Consider the following 21,766-nt stretch of genomic DNA (forward strand, 5'->3'; position numbering starts at 1 on the left):
TAGAAATGGCTTAAAGAAACATTCAGTTTGGAAAATGGTGAACATTTGTAAACAAATTAAATGTCCTGTGATAGGAGAAAGAGTAGATTAATTCCACGAAATTTTAGTATGGAATGTCTTCATTAAACATTAAATATAGCCTCATTAAACATAATGTCTTTGAAATACTTTTAATGGCAAGAGCATTTCTCTTCACCTAATGTTCAAGAAGTGCTCTCAGCTTTTATAATTTGTGGTAAAAACCTTGTTCTATTTGGTCAACAAACTTTCATCCAGCAAACTTTTATTTTATCTTTAAGTTTCAGGCCTGGGCCTGGGTTACAAAGATGAATAGAGTCCTGATCCTGGAGCTTTTCTAGGAAAGATAGGTGTATAAGCAGATAATTAAACTAAAGTATGAAGAATATTGTAATAGAGGTATGTTTGTATTATGGGGGGTTGTGAAGGAGGGAATGGACAATTCTGCTTCCATGGCCAGGGAAAGCTTCAAAGAGGTGACATTTGAACTAGATTCTATTGGGTCAGTAAGAGGAGGTTATCAAGAGGTAGAAAGATATTTCAGGCGGAAGTAATATGTGCAGAGGCATTATGGTAGAAGACCATGGCCCATCCAGGGACCTGTAATAGTTAGGTCTGGGAAGAAGAGTAGAAGAAGAGTTAAGTTTGTATTTTATCCTCTTGTCAGGGGAAAAATAATTTGAAAGTTTTAGGAAGGGGTATACCATAGTAAAACTGTATTTGAATGATTATTTGGGCTTTAGTGTAGAGGCCACATTTGAAGGGGTACTAGATGAGATATATTAGTGCATTACTGCCACAATCCAGGTGAAGTGTAAAACTGGCTGCAAATGAAGAGGAGGGGATGTCAGGCAGAAATTTAGGAGGCTGAATTAATGAATTTTAGTGACCAGTTTGACTTGTCCCTCAGTGAGAGAGAAGGGAAAAGACAAAACATGTCCAGATTCCTAACTTGGGTGACTACGTGGATGGTAGTCCCATTAAGTAGGATAAAGATAAGTAGACCAGAAATAAAGGCAGAAGCACATGTGGGAGAAGAGGTGCTGTAGGATCCTCAGAGAAGTTGTTAGTTAAATAGTGGTTTGGAGCTTAGCAAGAAGATTTGATCTGGAAACCTAGGTGGCAGTGAACTCAGTTTCCCAGTTCATGAATATAATATTGTTCAGGGAGCGTGGAGAATTAGGAGAACCCTGGGGAAAGGTCTGTTTAGTAGCCAGGAGACTGAAGAAACTTTAGAAGAACCAGGAAAGCAGTGTCTTCAAAGAAAATATAATAGTGTTGTGTTAGTTTGCTACTGCTGTGTAACAAATTACCCCAAGCTTAATGGCTTAAAACAACACTCATTTATGACTTAACAGTTTTAGGGATCAGAAGTCTGATGCAGTATGACTGGGTTCTCTGTTCAGATTGTCAAATCTGTTTTCAAGCTCATTCTTGTTGGCAGAATTGCAGTTACAGGACTAAGGTTCCTGTTGTCCTTGTAGCCTGGAATACTGGAGGGCCATCTTAGAATTCTGCTTACTACAAGTGTTTTATGAAGGATGAATGGCAAAGTAAAAAAATAATTGAGAAGTGTCAGTTGGTCATTGGTGACTTTAGTAAGATTGGTAATAAGAGTACTTTCAGCAGGATAGTAGGGGCAGAAACCACATGCAGTTAGATTTGGAAGTCAACTGGAAATGAACATAGAGCTAGGACCTAGAGGTTTCTTTCAAGCAACCTGTCTGGAATGGGAAGGAGAATGCTGGGAATAATTAACTAATGAACTAGGTCTTAAGGAAACTAGAAGGAATGAGCTCTAGACTATAGATGGAGTGATTAATTATGGACGTGTAGGGGAACTCAGCTTCCTCTGAGATAGAAGGGAAGGAAGTATGGTGGGGATTACAGGTAAGTTTGTAAGGGGAGACTTGCTGATAGGCAGCTGAGAAATTGAGGGCATTATTCTCTAATAGCCTCAGTTTTCCCTTCTAGGTTAGAGACAAGGTCAAGAAAAAAGTAGGTGAAGTTTTATAATTACTTCTTTATGGCTAGGAGGCCTTTCATTAAATTGTTGAATGAATGAATGAACTCAAAGCTAGTGGAGAGGTGAGAAACACGAACTCCAGGTGCTCTCCACATTGCCCACTAAACCACATTTGGTTCACCTGGTTCCCTTTTTGCTCCCTTTTCTCTTGTTACGTTCTCAAACTTAGTCTGATCTAGAATTGCTTAATAGATCCTCACTCAGAATATGTGGATTTCCTGCTTGTAAATTGCCTTAGGCTTTAACAATCTTAAAGGCTTTCTAGGTTACCTAGGGGATATCTAATTTACCATAGTTGGACGCAATTATTTTTACCTCCTTAGGCTGCGAGGTATTTGAAGTCAAGGGACTTTGGCTTTTTTCATCTTTGCATGTAGTGCCCATAGCACAGGCTTGGCATGTAGGGAACCCCCCCTCCATTTATTTTTCTAGCTTCATGACCTAGACTTAGGGCTCTTCTTTTTACTTGGCCAGATTGTGCTATTTTTTCTCTTTATCTTACAGAAGTCAGTCTTTGCAAATATATGTATGTAAGTTTTAGAAATTTAATGGAAATATAACAAAAATGCAGAAAAGTGCATAAATTGTAAGTGTCCAGTTTTCTGAAATTTCAAAGTAAATACACCTGTGTAACAGCATCCAGTTTAAGAAATAGAGCATATCACCAGAATCCCTGCAGTCCCCTTTTATAAATCCCCTGCCAATCATTATTTCTCTGCAGAGCTAACCACTATGGTGAATTCCAACCCATAAATTAGTTTTATTAGAACTTTATGTAAGTCAAATCATACAGTATGTCCTCTGCTTTTGTTAGGCTTCACTCAGCATTGTATTCATGCAGATTATCTATGTAGTTCTGTAGAGTAATAATCTCTTCTTTATCTTTGCCTTATGATATTCCTTGTATGAATCTATCACAAATTTACTTATCCATTTGTGGATGAATATTTGGATTGTTTCCAGGTGTGGGCTATTTCTGATTAATGCTGCTTTGAATATGTCTTTTGGTGAACATGTTTGGATTTCTGATGGGTATATATCTAGATGCAGAATTGGTGGGTCATAAGGTGTATGAATGTTGCCTTTTAAAAAATATTTATTTGAGAGAGAGAGCGCGTGTGCACACGCACATGTTCCCGCACATGCAGGAGCAGGGAGGGGGAGAGGGAGAGGGAGAGAGAGTATAAGCAAGAGCATACCATGGGGCTTAATCCCACCACCTCAAGAACACAACCTGAGCCTAGACCTGAGCCCAAACCAAGAGTCAGATGCTCAACTGACTGCACTACCCATGTGTGCCTGAATGTTTGCTTTAATAGATCCTGCTAAATAGTTTTGTAATGTGGTTGTATAATTATATTATTCTTCCACCACCGGTGTTTGAGAATGAGTTGTTCCCACATCTTTGCTAATATATGGTATTATCTGCCTTTTCCAATTTTAGCATTTTTGGTTTTATTTTGTATTTCTTTGATGATTAGTGAGGTGTTCATATGCTTTTTTTTTCATGTATTTTTGAGCATTTGAATATTTTTGGTTGAAGTCAGTTGCCTTTTTCTTTGGGATGTTTACTATTAATTTGTAAGGGTCCTTTTTATATTCTGATTACAAATCTTTTATTGAAAAATGTACATATTGCATATATTTCTCTCATTCTATGAGTTTTCACTCTTAAAACTGTCCTTGGGTAAACAGATGTTCTTAATTTACTTTGTTTAGCTTATTAAATTTTTCCTTTATGGTTAATGGTTTTGTGACCTGTTGAAATTGTTGCCTATGCCAGTGTCATGAAAATATTCTCCTATGTTCTTTAAAGGCTTTATTGTTTACCTTTTACATTTAGACCTACAATCCATCTGGAATTGATTTTTGTGTATGTTGTGGCAAGGGTGAAAGTCTCTTTTTTGCCATGTGGATATTTAGTTGACTTCAATATACTTTATTGAAAAAAAATTCTTTCACTACTGTAGTGTTACTATTTTCATAAATCTGGTGACCATACATATTTGATCTGTTTCTGGACTTTTTATTTTGTTTCATGTGTCTATTTGCTTATCCTTGTGCCAATACCACACCCTAATTACTATAGCTTTATAATAGGTCTTGATATCTAGTAGTGTGAGTCCTCTAGGTTTATTATTTTTTGCCATCTAGATTGCCTTGGCATTTTTGGCCCTTTGCACATAAATGTAACTTTAATCCAACAAATATTTACTGAATGCCTACTTCTTATGTGCTAGGCACAGTGATAGATGTTGGGAATATAGCTATCAATATGACAGGCCTGGTCCTTTCCTTAGAGTTGGGAAAACCATACACACAGAGTGAGGTGAGAAAACAGCCTAGGATAGAGCCCTGAGGAATTCAATATTTAAAGTCAGCAAAGAAGACTGAGAGCTAGTGAGAGAGAGCACCAGCATGCCAGAGGGCACATAACCCCAAATGTGGAAAAAACAAAACAAAACAAGACAGCATGAAGGCAGCAAAGGGAAGATATATCCAGAAAGTGTGGTCAGTTAGTCAGTGTTGCTGCAAGAGCAAGCAAGATCAAGACTGACAAAACATCCACTGGATTTAGCTCTGAGTGCTATTGTGAACTTAAGCAGTTTTGGGGGTGGGGATGTCTTTATTAGATTGTAAACTCTTAGATGGGAACAAAGTTCCTTGTTCAATTAGTGCTGAGTATCTGTTATTTCATAATGATAATCAAATGATCTAGATAGTGCTCACCATCCTAAGGATCAAAACCAAAAATGGTTTTCTGTTTTATACCACTCCTTTCCATATCCATTCACGCAGCTGATGAAAAAGCAATTGCTCTTCTAAAGGGAGAATAATTTAATACTTACTCAAAATTTGGCTGTTTTAGATAATCAAAAACTATATTTCATCCATCCATTCATTCATTTATTCATTCAGCAAACATCTGTGGAGCAACCACCAATTACCCAGGAGTCATAAACCCTGTGCTAGAGATGTAAGTAGGGAAGGCAGGGAAGAAAGCCAGCAGGATGTACTTGACCCATGTATATCCCAGTGAGTTAACTCTGCAGAGTCTATTTTTACAGCTTTCCATGACTATTCAAAGGGATATATGGTTAAGCTCTGTGACCTGAAGACAAAATTTAGAAAGTTCTTCCTTTCTGGTTAAATAAAAAACAGGATTTCAGTAGAGGTCTTTATCCTTGTTGGGGGGGGGGAGGGTCATCCTGTAATTTATAGTTTGCTTGGTATTTATACATCTTGGTATTTATGTTTAAGTCATTTTCTTGTGGGTTTGTTTGTTTGTTTTTTTACTTTTTTAAAAAAGATTTTATTTATTTGAGAGAGAGAGAGTAGGAGGTGTGGGAGGAACAGAGGGAGAAGCAGAAGCAGACTACCCATTGAGCAGGGCCCTAGCCCAGCTCTGGACTCCATCCCAGAACCCTGGGATAGTGACCTGAACCGAAGGCAGGCACTTAACCGACTGAGCCACCCAGGTGCCCTGAGTCATTTTCTTTTTAGATTTGAATGCTCATTTTAGCAAAGGAAGAGCAGAAATTACTTCATATAATAAGATTACATTAAGTATGGGCAGTGCAAATAATTACTGATTGCCGTTTATCATGGGTTGGTGCCAAAGTTTATTTATTTTTTTTTATTGTGTGAATTATTATTAGACCTGCACTTGGGGTCAGGTGGATAAATAAATGTCCAAGTAAACCACTTTCAAGCACACCTGAATAACAAGAATTTCTACCAATAAAATCTTGCCATATTAATTATAAATCATTTTAAAAATTATATTTTAAAAACAAATCTTTGTAAGGTTTTTATGAAGGAACTTTTTTTGTTTGGTACCTAATTGATGTACTTGAAAATGTAGAAGTTTGGTAGGTTAAGGAGGTCTTCAGGAATAAGATTAACCTTGAGTGATCCTGAGGGACTCTGGAATGCAAATAGTAAGTACAGCACATTGGCAGAAGTGAAGCTTTCTTTAGGAGAGCAGAGGAAGAGAAAAATGGGGAGTATAAAATAAGTTCACAGTAGGAATAAGAAGGCCATTTAGTTCTTTTAAAAAGAGTGTTTCACAGGTTGATTTACAATAATTTGTAAATTGTTTTGGTTTTTTTCCTTAGAAATAACTAGAAACAAAGACCACTAATGCTGCAAATTGGTAGTCTCTGGTAATTCTTTAAATTCTAATTGGCGAAGAAAGGAAATAGAGAATTAAGATAGTTTTAAATGATGCTTAACATTTTTAGTTCCAAGTTCAATCAGCATAGTCATCAACTGACATTTACTCTGAACCCCTTGGGTGAATAGCGTTGAACCAAATCCCACAAGAAGTAGTATCTTCTGCCTACGTGAGCAAACTGGTAGTTGAACTATTGCTCTCAGAAGCTATGGATAATAAGGGTTGATGCTAATATGTTGTGAGATTCTAGCCTTGGAGTCATGAGGTTAAGATAGGAAAAATATACACCAAAAATTTTTTTTTGAAAAATAGAAATTGTATTTACTTTTTGTGTTGAATAAAGAAGTCACTGTCCTATGCAATGAAACACTAAATGTCAAATTATTTTTAAATATTTCACCAAATATTATTTTAGCTTAAAAGAGTTGAATTTTTTTTGATTGATCATTGTATGAATAATGCAAAGTAAACTTTCATTTTGACAAGTAAAATAAGGAGGTGAGTTGATTCAGAGCATATCAAGTAGAATCTTAAGTGATTTGTGCCTTCATTGAAAACTCAAATACAAAGAAATCTTGGTGGATAAGATGTCAGAAATTTGTGACTGAAACCTATTTTTACCTGATCTCCACGGTTAATATCACATTTAATATTAAGGTATTTTTCATTCTATGATACTAAAAATGTTTCTTTGAAGGATGGTCAGATTTTAAGTATTTATCTTTTCCTTGTAGTCCTCCTCCTTTTCTAATCCCTCCCCACCCCAATCTCTTTTTGCTCCGGTAGGGTTCCTATTGCTGGCTACCCAGTCATTACCATTCTAATACCATTTAAGGTAGCTCTGCTGGGTTTATTTATTTTGAGTCCTTCAATCCAGTTTCTCTTTTAACCTGGCTTCCTAAATCAAGTAGACAAACCAGTTTATTTTTCTCCCTTTTCATTTCAACAATTCGTGATTCAGATTGGTAGGAAAATATAATGTAATCCGGGCACAACCGCTTCCCCTTGGAATCAGTATTTTCGAGGCTTCCTCCTTTCCTTGGCTGAACGTGCTTAAGTCAGGCAGAGTACCTAGTGAAGGACTTCAGCCCCCACAGTTCCCTGTGTGCGCATGCCCTCTCTTCTTACAGTTGTCAAAGTGCTTTTGCCAGAGCGGTCACATAATCAACCTGAAAGAAGAAAATAAATACTGTACACTTTTTAATTTTATCGATCCTTAAAAACTGGACACTCAAAGGTAACTGCTACTAAGAATTTGTTACTTGAGATTGGGTGATTGCATGTAAAGGAAGATCTATTGTGTGTGTGTGGTGGGGGGAGGGGAAGGAGGTATCTATTTCTCGGACTTTGCTGTAAATAAGAAAAAAGAAAAAAGAAAAAAAGAAACACATACAAAGAAACTATACAAGCAGTTACCGAGAGACATTGCATATTAACTTTGTAAATGTTATCTTAATCTATTGCTTTCCTTTTGTTTAAAAGGATCTTATTTATTAAAGATGGGTCTTGACCTTGACAGAGTGAATTTATGCAGAAAGTGAAATTTATATCTTTAAGGAGTGTTGAGAAGAGAAATGGGTGTTCCTGGTATGATAAAAAAATTTTTAAATTCAATAAATATATTAATTATAGCCTTCACAAAAGATTGAGTCCAGCTTACTTTTTAGCTTTTTTTGCTATAGTATAGCATTAATTTTTCCATCAAGAGCATGTGGTTTAAACTGAAGGCATTAACAAAAAGCATCGATATAAACATCGGGAAAGCTGAGTGATATTAAAATTATAATCAAATGCATATTTCAGCCATGATGATATGGCTATTGTAAAGATAATTCTAGCCCACTGGAAGCAACTCAGATCCCAGATTATTATAATGGTTTACTGCAGCACTGCTTAAACCAAGTATGAAAATGTCTCTTTCTATGACCATTTCCTTTGGCAGCAATAGAACTTTGTGCTGTTGGAATCTAAGCTTTGCTTGCCTCTTTGTGTCATATTTTACAATACTGATCAAAGCCATTGTTTTAGACCAAGGGAACTGAGGAACATCAAATCAATCTTACGTAGGTTTTATTGGTAGTAGCTGGCAATTTGTGAGGTATGTTGGGCTGGGTTTTGAGTGCGGGGTAAAAGGGGAGGGAAGAGAAGAGAGTGAGGTGGCTATGAAGCATTTCCTTGAGCCTACTATTTTGTGTATGAAACTTTAAAATTAAAGATTAACCATTTTAAAGATAGTCTTTAATAAAATAGTACTACTTTAATCCCATTTCTTGATCTGACATATTTTGCATAGTAGTTAAGAGTGGTGGCATCTCCATTTTCCAATACATTTATTTTATAACAGTTGTCATGAGGATGTCCAAAGGCAGAGCTTCTGTGTGATTCTGAATGTCCTTTCACAAGTGTTCTGGGAAGGATGCTTCTCCAAGTATCTGAGTTAATTAAGTAACTGCATTAAATATATTAATAACTTTGTTGCAATTCTACTGAATCATCATCTAAAAATAATTGTTTGGTTATATGCTCCTTTAATATCTCAAAATATTTGTTTTTAGGGTCTCAGCACTGTAATATTCATATATTTAAAACAATTAACATGTTCTAAAGGACAAGCTAACTCAGTGATAACTATGTGTATGGAAATCTCCTGATTTTGAGTGATTACTATTTTCATCCTTGAATGAGAAAACAGGCTGTATGGCAGAGGTGAATATAGCCCTTCTATGAGAGATGGAAAATACCATACGCTCCTTATATGGCTAAATGAAGCAGTGATGGCAATGCTCTATAATTACAATGTATGAGAATTTGGGACTTTGTACTATGCTATTTTTAACACTTTTGCTAGCATATGGTAATTCAGGGTCTTCAAACCATAATCTCTCATTGCTAATACCAGTGATAAGAGAATGGATTCTAAATTTGCCGAAGTCTTGTGACCAAGGCAGCATCAGGAGGATTCAAAAATGAAAATCTGGCAACCCCAGAAGTATCTTGACTTTGTACTTAAATCTCAGGGGGATTTTTTTAAAGCTCCGCCCCCACCCCATCTCACAGTCAGTCTGTCTCTGTCTTTCGTTCTCTCTGACCTCAAATCCAACCAGAACATTTCTGCACGCTGCAGAGAAATTCTCAGGCTCCTGTTGAGACCTGAACCGCTGAGAAGCCAAGAAATTTCTTGTATGGCAGAATTGGAGACAAGAAGATTGGAGAATAAGCAGAAAAACCCTAATCCTTAGAGTGTAACAAGAAGCAAGCGTTTACAAACGTTTCAGTAGATTCTTACCTCTTTAAAAACGGTGTTTTTTTTTTAAATGTCTCCTAACAAAATGGAGTAGCTGCAGCTACTGGGAGGCCAGAGAATGATTGTGCAGCTGAGTCCTCCTAACAAATGCCAAGGATTTCCTCCCTCGTGGTTCGCTGCTGCTAAATGAAACAATTATCAACGCAAGAAGGCAGTTTGCTAATCAAGAGGGATAAGACTGCTGTTTCTTTAAAGTGCCGAGCAGGGAAGGGGGAAGAAAGGGTCGTGTGCGGTGTCTTTTTAACCTTGCTGAAGGACGCAGCAGTATTTATTGACGTATGCAAATAACTGGGGGAGGGTGGTGCTTGGGAAAAAACAGGAACCAGAATCAGTTTCTCATTGCAGGGTGAACGTTCTGAGTTCCGGTGAAGGGAAAAGAGACGTGGCGAAATTGCTGTCTTTCTGTCTTATAAGCACATCTCTCACTAATACAGAAAAGGAACCAAGACATCAGAAAGGGTGAAGACGCTCTCACAGTATTTTTAGAGATCTTGCACGAACCGCCCCCCCCCATCCCCAGCCCGACCTGTTCTTCTAAATGGGAGATTATGGATTTGCATTGCAATTGGCTAGTAGCAGTGGCACTGGATTTTCGCAAGTAAAACACCCGCCCGCTTTAGCTAGGGGCATTAACGATCACATTGACAATAACGCGTCTCTCTTTTTTCCCGTTTCAGCTGCGCAAACCATGCAGGATGATTTACTGATGGACAAAAGCAAAACCCAGCCCCAGCCCCAGCAGCAGCGGCAGCAGCAGCAGCAGCCCCAGCCCGAACCCAGCGCAGCCGAAGCCCCGTCCACGCCCCTCTCCTCAGAGACCCCCAAGCCGGAGGACAGCAGCGCAGTGCCGGCCCTCAGCCCCGCCGCGGCCCCGCCGGCCCCCAACGGCCCCGACAAGATGCAGATGGAATCGCCGCTCCTGCCGGGCTTGAGTTTCCACCAGCCCCCTCAGCAGCCGCCGCCGCCGCAGGAGCCCGCGGCGCCGGGCGCGTCGCTGTCGCCGTCCTTCGGCAGCACCTGGTCCACGGGCACCACGAACGCGGTGGAGGACAGCTTCTTCCAGGGGATCACCCCAGTCAACGGGACCATGCTCTTCCAGAACTTCCCGCACCATGTCAACCCAGTCTTCGGAGGCACCTTCTCTCCGCAGATCGGCCTGGCGCAGACCCAGCACCACCAGCAGCCGCCACCGCCGGCGCCGCAGCCCGCGCAGCCCGCGCAGCCCCCGCAGGCGCAGCCCCCGCAGCAGCGCCGCTCGCCCGCCAGCCCCAGCCAGGCGCCCTACGCGCAAAGGAGTGCCGCCGCGGCGTACGGCCACCAGCCCATCATGACCAGCAAGCCGTCCTCGTCCTCGGCTGCGGTAGCCGCCGCGGCCGCAGCTGCCGCTTCGTCCGCCTCGTCCAGCTGGAACACGCACCAGAGTGTGAACGCCGCCTGGAGCGCGCCGTCCAACCCGTGGGGCGGCCTGCCGGCGGGCCGGGACCCTCGCCGGGCAGTCGGCGTGGGCGTAGGCGTGGGCGTCGGGGTGCCCTCTCCGCTCAACCCCATTTCGCCGCTCAAAAAGCCCTTCTCCAGCAATGTGATCGCGCCGCCCAAGTTCCCTCGTGCGGCCCCGCTCACCTCCAAGTCCTGGATGGAGGATAACGCTTTCCGGACGGATAATGGTAACAATCTGTTGCCATTTCAGGTAATGCTCCAGTGCACCTGCACACACCTTCCTTCTACCCCACTCCCTGTGCCCCTTCTTCCCTGCCATTTAATCGTCCACGGATTTTTGTTCTTTAGAAAGGGCAGCGATGTCCAACTCCCTTGTCCGCTTCCAAAGCCTCCATTTCACCGGGGCTGTTCCGGTACCGGGGACAAGATTGGGGGAACATTGTGACTGAGGAATCGTATTTAAGCACCCTGATAAGACAGAAAAGGGCCTTTTTCTTTTGGTATGTTTTTCCTTTAGCGTGTATGTGCCTGTTATTTTGACCCTCTTTGAGAAGTAAAGGTGCAAGCGTATGGCAAAGTGCTGGTTTGGTCCCAGGATGAGTAGGGTGAGATTCCTGTCATTTTAAGTAGCTACACATTTCAGGTTATGCAATCCTGGGTTCAGAGTGCCTCCTGAAAGCCATCCACTCCCAAACTACGCTGGGCCTATTCTTAAAGAGGTTAACAGCCTTTGAGTGGTGCTATTTCAGACAGTTGCATATGCTCAATTAAACTAATGTGAACACATGTGTTTATGTCTCACTAAGGTGCTGGCATCATTAATAGCAATCAGCATATTGCCCCTGCTGGGAAAATTATGAGTGTGAGATTCCAATAAACTCCCAAACTCCTTAGGGAACTGGTTGGAAAAGTGGAAATTCTAGGGGTAACCCTTCCTATGTTACCTAGAAGAAGGACTTAGACATTGTTTTTTTCTAGAGCAAAGAGACAATAGGACACGACCTTCAGAGCCATATTGCAATGGAGTCTATTTGCTAGCTAGCACTGAAATATTTAAAGCTGCAGTGTCCTTCAGATGGGTTATTTAAGAAGACAGTACAGATCAATTACACCATTTGAAACTGGGCAAAGTGAAAGTCTTGCAACTTTAATGAAAAATGAGCCTTGTGTCTTGGTGTTAAATACCAGTGAAAAACCCAGGAAGTGCCCCAGACAAAAAGGTTGAATGGAGTGTCCTTATTCTGTTCTTGTTTTCTGATCCAGCCCACAGCCACATCGGTTGGCAGTGTCCTGAACATCTTGAGTTGGAAAGGGGTGGTGAGGGTGAGTGTTCACTGGGGACTTTTGTTCTCAGGCAAACATTTATCCTTCACTTACAGATTGATTGGGTACAAGCTTCTAGGCTCAGTTAAAAAAGAAGAGAAGAAAGGAAGGAGAGAGGAGGGCTTTGGATAGACCCAGTCAGGGTGGTCAAGGAAATGAAACAAATCTTTTGAGCATTGCTAAAAAATGGCAGAACCGAAATTTGACAGAGGTTTTTGAAAGCATCAGGTGCAATTGGAACCTTCATTTTGTTGTTCTTTACATTTCAGATGTGATGTTTGGGGTGGCTCCCATCCATGAAGAAGGAGAGAGGGTTATTGAGAAGCACATGATTCTCTAGGCTACAGCAAGGATTTTTAACCTTGACAGTTCAAGGGGGTCCATGAAACTTGTAAATTGTGTATATGAGAGTTTTTCATGAGAGAGGATCTTAACAAATTTTCACAGGGGTCCTTTAGGAATGGATGATTTTAATATTAAAGTGTATTTCTTTCCATTCTAGTTTGTCTTGATAAAATGAAGAGACACTGCAAGATGGGATTAGTTTGGTAGAGAAAAGGAGGAATCTGATTTCTGGAATTTCTCTATGTGCTTATTTTTGTGATGAGAACGTAGAACAGGGAGGCTGCATTTGGATGGAGAGCGCTTCTTTTTTCCAGCAGTTCCTCTTTTTATTCTGATGCTCCCTATCCAAGCCCAGGCTTAGAAGATAACCTAAAATCTGAGCGGGAGTTTTAGGGGTGAGAGCTGATGGTGTAGACATCAGTTACCTTTTTCTAGGCACTGAATCTGAATACAGCTAGCTTTTGATTAATTGTCTCTGGAAGTGAGGGCTGGGGAGAGATTAAATCCATAAAATTTCCCCCAAACTGATATTGACAAGTAGTGCATGGATTGCCAATTGTTTCTGAGCAATTTACCAGCGATGCTAATGAGAGCCAGACAGACTGGTTTGAGTTTGGTTTCTTGTCTTTTCGTCCCTGGTGGTGCTATTGAGTAGGCAAAGATGGCCAAGAGACTTGTAGGAGGAGAGATTTTATTAAAAATTGAGCTTTATATATTTGGCCTCAGGAAAAATTACATGGACTTTATGTCTCACTTCTTTGCCTTACTTAAAATGGAGCTTCAGGGTTTTGAAGCAATATTAGAACCAGATTAGAAGTAACCTGGTTGTGTTTTAGTTTGGGGTTAGAATATTATAAGACTTTGTGTTAAGTGTATCACATATGTTTAAAAAACAAAAACAAAACACCTTGAGTCTTGTGCTTAGAATTGTACATGTTCGTGTATTTATTTAAATCATTTTTCTATGAAAAGGAGGAAATATTTTAAGTAGTCCTGGAGACTATTTTACAGACTCTGAGCTAAAAGGATCTTGCAACAGTGACCTGCTCTACTGTGTCTTAATATGTATTTGTAAAATCCATATCCCCTCAGTGTTGTTTCACTTTCTTTTGCATTCCAACACAATAGATTTTTTTGGAGCTTTATTTCTGTGGTTTATATTGTAAAAGCAATAACTGTATTTGGATGTGCTTTTCCAAACCATACATTTCCTTACCCCCTTCTCTCAATTCTAACAAAGTCGATTGGTTTCGCTGAGTTGGGGTGGCTGCTTCCTTCAGGTTTACCACTTCATATCTGTAAACAAGGGAACTGAGGTCCTCAGAGGTAGAGTGACATAGCTCCAGTCCTAGGGGTTTGGCTAATTTTGTTGATGTGTGAGCATAACTTCCTTGTAGCACTCGTGGTGTCAGGTAGAATTCATTTTAAGTCAGGTTCTCTTTGGGCTCCATTCAAAGGGACTTAGTTATGGAACTATCAAGTAAGGTTCTCTGTCTGGCTGATGCCTCTTGGTGATGTATCTCCCACTAATGGGCTCAGGAACAGTGAGACAATCCACTGGGGGAATTATAAATATGCATCATTCTATATTTGTATAAGACCGAGAAGCCTAGGTATGTAAAAGGACCAAAGCAGAGATGTTTTCTATATGTAGTGAATTTGGGTTTAAATAGCATTTTTGTCCAGAGGAGTTTAGAAGGGACTTTTAAGAATATCTGTTCCACCACTCTATTCATTTTCTAGAGGAGGAAATTGAAATCCCAATATGTGAAATTCCTTGCCCAAGTTTAGGTGGGTAGTTTCTGTCAGAAGCAGGCTATGGAGGCAGATTGTCTAAATTCAGATCTCAACTATGCCAGTTACTTGCTTTGTAATCTTGAGCAAATTATGTATACATGTTGACCCTCATCTGTAAAATGGGAATAATAATAATTCCTTGCTTCATATGAATTCAAGTGAGAAACTGCATATTAGCACAGTGCTTGGTCCATGGTAAAGTACCACATAAACGTTGGGCTACAATTATTGTTATTGTAATGGTGACCAGAGGTTCTGCATGATTTTGTAGTATGGATTACTGATTTTTCATACAGCGCACTCTGAATATCTGTAAGTTTATTTATAGTGTCATTTGGTCTTTTTTTTCTGTCTGAAGGTATCCTCTGGTTACTGTAACAATTTGGTGACCTGCAATTTACTTATGGGCCAGGCCCTGTGCTAAACACTTCAGTTATAATTCCTCATTGGAACTCCTTTGAGGCTTAGGACTATTATAACACTCATTATAGTGATAGAGAAATTGAGTGTTAATACATTTACTTTATTTGCTTAAGATCACACAGCCGATAACTGGCAGGTTTGGGATATGAACCCAGGCAGTCTGCCTCTGGAGCTAAGTCTCCACTGTAATACCCTGAGTATAATAACTCTAGGACATCAGTTAACATTGTAGTGTAGAAGCAGGAGACAAGGCTGAATCTGTACTTGACCTTATGATATACCCTGAAAATAGTGCTTTTTAAAAAATCTGTATTGTTGGAAATGGAGGAAGAAAAATACGGTGCTCATACGTTTACTACCACTTATTTGCAACAGTAGTCAATATATTCCCCTATTTTATTTATTTATTTATTTACCTAATTTATGTATTTTTGAATATCGATTTTTGGAAAAAAAATTCAAATTATGTTTTGCTTTCTTTCTGCATCTCTGCCTTTATCCCTCTCCTCTTCCTTCACCTCAAATTTAAAGTGATTATACAGATTTCATATTTTCTGGCATAAGTCTAGTTAATTGTAATTTAGTGTTAATTTTGCTAGTGGGTTATCTATAACAGAGGAACAAATTCCTTACGTGAATTAATGGAAATATAGATTATTATTATTATTATATATTTTTAGAGAGAGCGTGGGAGAGGGAGGGGAAGGGGAGATGGAGAGGGAGACAGAGAATCTTTAAGCAGGGTTTATGTTCATCTTAGAGCCCAACGTGGGACTGGATGTCAGGATGCTGAACTCATGACCTGAACCAAAATCAAGAGTCAGACGCTTAACCCACTAAGCTACCCAGGCGCCCCAGGAATATAGATTATTTTAAAAAATAAATACACCTATTCATAATAAATTTTGAGGAAACAGTAATATTTTCAACCAGTCTATGCTCCTTTTTTTTTTTTTTGTAAACCATCTTTTTAGGAAGTAGTATAAATTGTCTAGTTTATGCTTACTTTTGACCAAGGATAGTATGACCTAGATTTAAAACTGGAGACTCTTCTGTAGTTGGTTTCTTAACTACTGCTCTAATGCAAAACCACTTAAGGTCCACCCAACCCCACAAACTTTCAGAGCCTATTATGGCATGGTAACTGTGAATGCCAACAAAGCCACATTATCTATATTCTATTTAAGAGATGGGCTGGTTAGGAAATATTAGAAGGTTTTCTATGCTACTGGAAACGTTAATCTAATAATATAAACTGTATGCCTCAAAATTGCATTTTGAAAAGTAGTTAGCTTCAAACTTTTCATGACCTTGCAGTGAGTTGATACAAAAGTATACCCTCAGAAATGTAGTGTTTTTAGATATTCTGGACAACACAGTTTTCTACTTAAATAGCTTTCTCCATTGGTTGGTCTACTTTGCTGTTTTTCAAGGGCTACATAAGGTATAATGCTTGTCCATTTGGAACTTGTCATTGCTCAGGTGAGTTTTATAGTGTTTTGATTCACAAGTGTCAGAAGATTATGGTTTTGTTTTCTACAATATGAAAAGTTTGATTAAGTTGTGTGGATTTTACAGAGGAGAGAGATGGAAAGGAGCATAGAGTAGTGGACAGCCCATGAAGCTTGGAATGAGAAAGACACTGGTCAAAGCCACAGCTCTGTCACTGGTGATTGAGTCATGTCATTTATCAAATGATTCTTTTTCCCAGTCTGCAAAAATGGAGAGAGAGCACATGTCTTCGTTTGCTTTTGAGAGAATGCGTACAAAGTGTTCAGAAAATTAGGTACTCTTATGGCCCTTAGATGCCTACCTAACTACCTCTAATTATAGTCAGAGTTTAATAGAGGAAATATTGTTGATAATCAGTAGTTCAGAGTTAAACACTAGTTGATGGCATCTGGAGATGGAGAGGGGCTGGAAAGATGTGTCCAGCAGGAATGGAAGAACAATGAAAGGCTCTTTGTATATTATGGTGACTACCTGACCTAGAAAGGCAGTTAACTACCTGCTTTTTGTAACTACCTGCTTCTGCTTATGGTTGACTCACCAATGCAAGTGTAAGCATTTTCCTTGTTCTGTGAGCATTTGATTTGTTATGGGAGAAATGCTTAAACTTTTAATTTCCAGACTGCTACCAATGCTGATTTTGGTAGTTCTGGAGCTAAAAAGGCTGTAATTTGAAGCTCCTTATCACCACTTTCTGGAAGATGATGCCTGGCTCTCTGTAAGGCCAGTGTGGTTGTCAGAGGTAGAATTCAGTATAGAGTCACAAGTTTGGATCTTGAAAATCGGGAAATATGGCCACCACTTCAGAGGGGCTTTCTTGGAGAGATTGCGGTGTTTGCAGTAGTATGCAGCCTAACAAGGAATTTTCCACAGCTGGTCCTTATTCCTTGTAAATGGCTTGTATGGGGGATCTGTTATGTTTTGGTTCTGTTACATTTAGTTTTCCTATCTTTTAGTGTTCTTTACAGTTGCTGGGCATGTAAATTTCTTAATGTGAAACCATTCTAATATTTGCATTTTGACTTAACTTGAAATAGAAAGGTACTACTAAATGAAAATAATACCCTAAATTAGTATCTTGGAATCAAGCCTACTTTTCTTTCCCCAGAAGCTTTATTATATAATCCTCAAAAATAATAAATATATGATATGAACCCTTGTTGGCATACGTCAGAGGAGAGAAACAGAAGTGGGCACCAAACAGCCTTTATATCATTTGAGATGATCATAGAATTAATACACATGAAGGGAAGGAAACATTGTGTACTAATTTTGTGTGGGTAAGACTGTTGTACAGCCAAATATCTTCATTTCTTAAGCATTCAGACTTATTTCAAAGTCAAGATCAAGTACAAGAGGAAAAAAAATAACTCCCTCTCTTTAGTAACTCAATGCAATTAATTAAATGGTCAGTGCTACCAAATGAACCAGTGTCTAGACGTTCACAAGCCTGACACTTAGTAGCTGCTCATTAAATGACTGAATAAACATTTAAACACAAGGTACTATAGTTTTGTTTTTTCTACAATATAGTATTTTTAACATTTTTGAGACAGATTTGACATTGTACCATTTCTGTACAAGATGTCTGTAGAATGTGGAAGCGTGAATGTATGTAACGTCATAAAGGACATCTTCAATTTGTAAAAATAGAAAATATTATCTGTGTTCCCAGATTTAATGGACATCCGATAGTTTCTGGGCTGTGACTCTGTTTGCAGGTTTGGTATGCCAAAAAGCAAGCAGAGTTCTTGTTTTGACATAACAGATTTTGGCAGCCAGTAGATGGGAACACTGGCTTGCATCTTACGAGTTAAATTTTCCTTTACCTACTCAATGTTAATCAACTCATTCTTGTGGAGTTAATTTATCCTGTCATGGTAATCTGTTTTGTTCCTGATGTCTCAAATCAAGTTATTAATACTAGAACTGATCAGAATGAGGGTCTGAATAATTCTGACAATAGCACTTAGAAATATTAAGAAGAGAATTCTTTGGTCTAAGTGTTTAGGTTGTAGTAGGCCCATTCAATCAGTCATTCATTTGAGGAAGGTACGATTGGAAAGCAGAGAGGTAAAGGGCAAAACACTTTCTATCTTAAATATATGGTGGGTTTGGGGAACTAATAAGGGACTGAAATACTTCAGAGGAAACGTTTTCATGATCTGACAATTTAACCCCCTACTCCAAGTCCAGGAGACCTAGTTCTTAGGTTTCAGATACACAGCAATTAAAAAGGACAAGAAGTAAATGTGCCCAGCCCCTCTCTTTTGCAATCTGCTGTGGAAAATTTCCTTTCCTCTTTTGGATCAGAAAAATATAACTGAGGTTTGCAGGGGATTAAAAATAGTGAAGATCAGTAATGTTTATGAGATTGTGGGGAAAGGCTGAGAGACGATTTTTGGATATGAATCTGTTTGAATCTGTTTTTATGTGTTTGCATTTGATTTTGTGGGGAGACTATTCAACTCTTTGCCACATTGTTGTTTAAAGCAATTGTAATCAATAGAATCCTGAGTTCAGATAAATAGTTAAGAAGGATAGCATATGCAGTATTTTTATTACTACAAATCTATTACAGAATTCTTTGATCAAAGGGGTAAGATTGACATTGTTGAGTTTCTTTTGACATATTCACTCACAGTCATAATCCATGTACTCCAGTTTTTGGGTGTTGTATTATTTTTGATGTTCTTGTCCAAATAGAGCTAAAAAAACCCCAAAAAACAAAAAACCCCACAGGGAACCCTGAATGCCAAGTGCTGGCCTCACCCTTTTCATGTAAATTATCTTATTTAATCCTTACATGTTCTTGTAAATTAGGGATTGTCATTTCTAATTTAGAAATATTGAGACTCAGAGATTACCTGACTAGTGGATGACNATGGAAACTTAGGTCTTTTGACACCACGTCCAGTTCTGTTCTGCTATCCCTGCTTGCCTCTTGTCATGCACCATCTTTCAATATGCCTTTGATGTCACGTCTTTAGCCAGATCTTCCCTGATTCCCCTCATCCCACACTGTCTTTGTAACACTTGTCACTCTCTGAAATGAGCTGCTTTGTTTGGTTTTGTTTCTCCACACTAGAGTATAGCCTCCACAAGGGCAAGGACCTTTTCACTGCAGTGCCTGCAGGCGTTGTGATAGCCTGGGTTATTTTAGGCATATGGTAAATATTTGTTGAATGTGTTAATGATTTACATTTAAAAATGATTGATTAGGCCTTTATTGGTCATTTGCATGTAGCTAGCAATGTAAAAGTAATTTCATTTTATAGACATTTAACTGGCCTCTAGTTGAGATCAGGCAGTGAGGATTAAAGCTGAACCAAATCCTGTCAGACATCTCCCTGACAAACATGAATTAAAACATAGGGTAATAAGGTTTATAACAGTGTGAAATATACACAACAAAGAGAGTGTGTACTTGAATCAAAGGAGGGAATGATTACATTTTTGTGTATGTGTGTGTGTTTGTTGGTTGAGACATGTCCAGGTAAGCCTTTACAGTTTAAAATATTTTCAGTTTTTCTGATTTTGGAAGTAATACATGTTTACCATTTAAAACTGGAGGGAAAAATTTGCTTATAATCCTATTAACCAGAGATAAGTACTGTTGTTTTGGTGCACTTCTGTCAGTTATCTCTTTTTTATGTGAATGTATAATGTACTTTATATGGTTGAGATGATTCTGTGTAAACAATTTTATAGCCATATTTTTTAGCTTTTCATATCATTAAATTTATAAACACTTTTTATTACTGCATAATATTCCATTGTGGAAAGCCATTGTAATTTAACAAATTGTTTTTATATTTGGAGGATTTAGGTTGTTTTCAGGTTTGTTTGTTTTTTTAAGATTTTATTTCTCTGAAAGAGAGAAAGATCGAGCACGAGCAGGAGCAGAGGCAGAGAGAGAGAAAGGGAGAAGCAGACTCTCTGTCAAGCAGGGAGCCCAATGTGGGGCTGGATCCCAGCCCCTGGGATCATGACCTGAACTGAAGGCAGACGCCCAACTAACTGAGCCACCCAGGCACCCCTGTTTTCAGTTTTTAACCATTTTTTTTTTAAGATTTAATTTATTTGAGAGAGCACACAAGGGCGTGCGCACACAAGCAGGAGGGGCAGAGGTAGAGTGAGAGAGAATATCAAGCAGGCTGAGCATTGAGCTGGACTTGGGGCTCGATCCCACAACCCTGAGATCACCACCTAAGCTGAAATCAAGAGCCAGATGCTTAACCGAACTGTGCCACCCAGGTACCTCCAGTTTTCAACTATTAAATACTGTCACAAAGATCTTTGGGCATTTTAAAGCTTTATTTAGAGCTGAATGGACAGGATTCCATAGGCAGACCAGGGGGGGAGTTGCAGGGGTAGGAATTGCAGCAAAAAGAAGATTAGCTTTAAGCAGAGAGAACAGCAGGTATACAGGTAAGAACAACAAGGTGTGTTGAGAGAGCAGATGATTCAGGGTGAGGCAACTGAGAAATGAGGCTGAAGAAGCAGAAAGGGGCCAGAGCACAAGGACATTCCAGCATTCTTTGCCTTCAGCTTTGTCCAATGGGGACATTGAAGGATTTTTAAACTGAGAAAGATAGCCATTTTAAGGCTTTTAAATTGGTGAGTGAAGTGATCACATCTTTGTTTCAGAAAGATTATTCTGGGATATAGATTGTCAGGGACAAACATAGGCAGGGAGGCCAGTTAATATGTAAGGACCTAAAGCTATTGAGAGGAAAAGACAGACTTGAGAAATAAATTAGGAGGCTGACTAGAAGGACTGATAATTGCTTGGATGTGGGGAAAAGGGGAGAAGGAGGAGTTTAGAATGACTCCTAGGCTTTGGTTTAGGCAGCTGGGGAAAATGATCTAGAGGTGAAAATGCTCAATAGTGGCAGATTAGAATTTTCATGACTCATAAGCCAGGTGGGTTTATAGTGGAGGAACTTCAGAAGGGAAGGCTATGTGTTGGGAATATTTGAACAAGTGATTTGACATCTCTTATCCTCCCATGCTTTTGTGTGACTCTCAATGTGTGGGAAGGAAAACCTTATTAAGATAGATTACTTTGTGGACTACTTATTAGAACACTAAATCTGAGAGAAGAAATAACTACCATTCTAAGTCAAGAGCTTTTTCTGATTCTAGCCTGATTTTATTTTATTTTTTTGTACCCTGAGAATTAGAGTGTATGCTAGCTGATTAGTCATCTTGTTTATGAGTTACAGCCTGGCATTGCAAAGAACTACAAGGAATTGCTAACCAATCAATCATATGGGAGGATCACAGGCAAGAAGAGAAATGAAACCTGGAATCTGTTATTTTTAAGTTGAATAAACTCACTTGAGAGGTAGTGGATATTATTAGCCAATTTGAAATACCATTGAGGTCTTAACAAAGTCGAGAT

General features: G+C 39.1%; 1 protein-coding gene and 1 long non-coding RNA gene across 2 annotated transcripts in view; one reads left to right on the plus strand and one right to left on the minus strand.

Moving 5' to 3' along the window:
- The window catches only part of CPEB3 (cytoplasmic polyadenylation element binding protein 3), a 178,373-nt gene that overhangs the window by 22,419 nt on the left and 134,188 nt on the right, over positions 1-21,766 (plus strand). The window contains exon 2 of the mRNA XM_040624688.1: positions 10,203-11,212. Within this exon, the coding sequence (XP_040480622.1) occupies positions 10,214-11,212 (999 nt within the window). The 5' untranslated portion in view covers positions 10,203-10,213. The remainder of the gene's footprint in view (positions 1-10,202; positions 11,213-21,766) is intronic.
- Positions 5,927-10,677, minus strand: LOC121101298. The gene is made up of 3 exons (XR_005833288.1): positions 10,543-10,677; positions 9,508-9,644; positions 5,927-7,390 (listed from the first exon to the last, which is right to left on the minus strand). It is a non-coding gene; the product is annotated as an uncharacterized LOC121101298 (long non-coding RNA).

This window comes from Ursus maritimus, unplaced genomic scaffold, assembly GCF_017311325.1.
Source record: "Ursus maritimus isolate PB19 unplaced genomic scaffold, ASM1731132v1 scaffold_7, whole genome shotgun sequence".
Classification (NCBI taxonomy): Eukaryota; Metazoa; Chordata; class Mammalia; order Carnivora; family Ursidae; genus Ursus; species Ursus maritimus.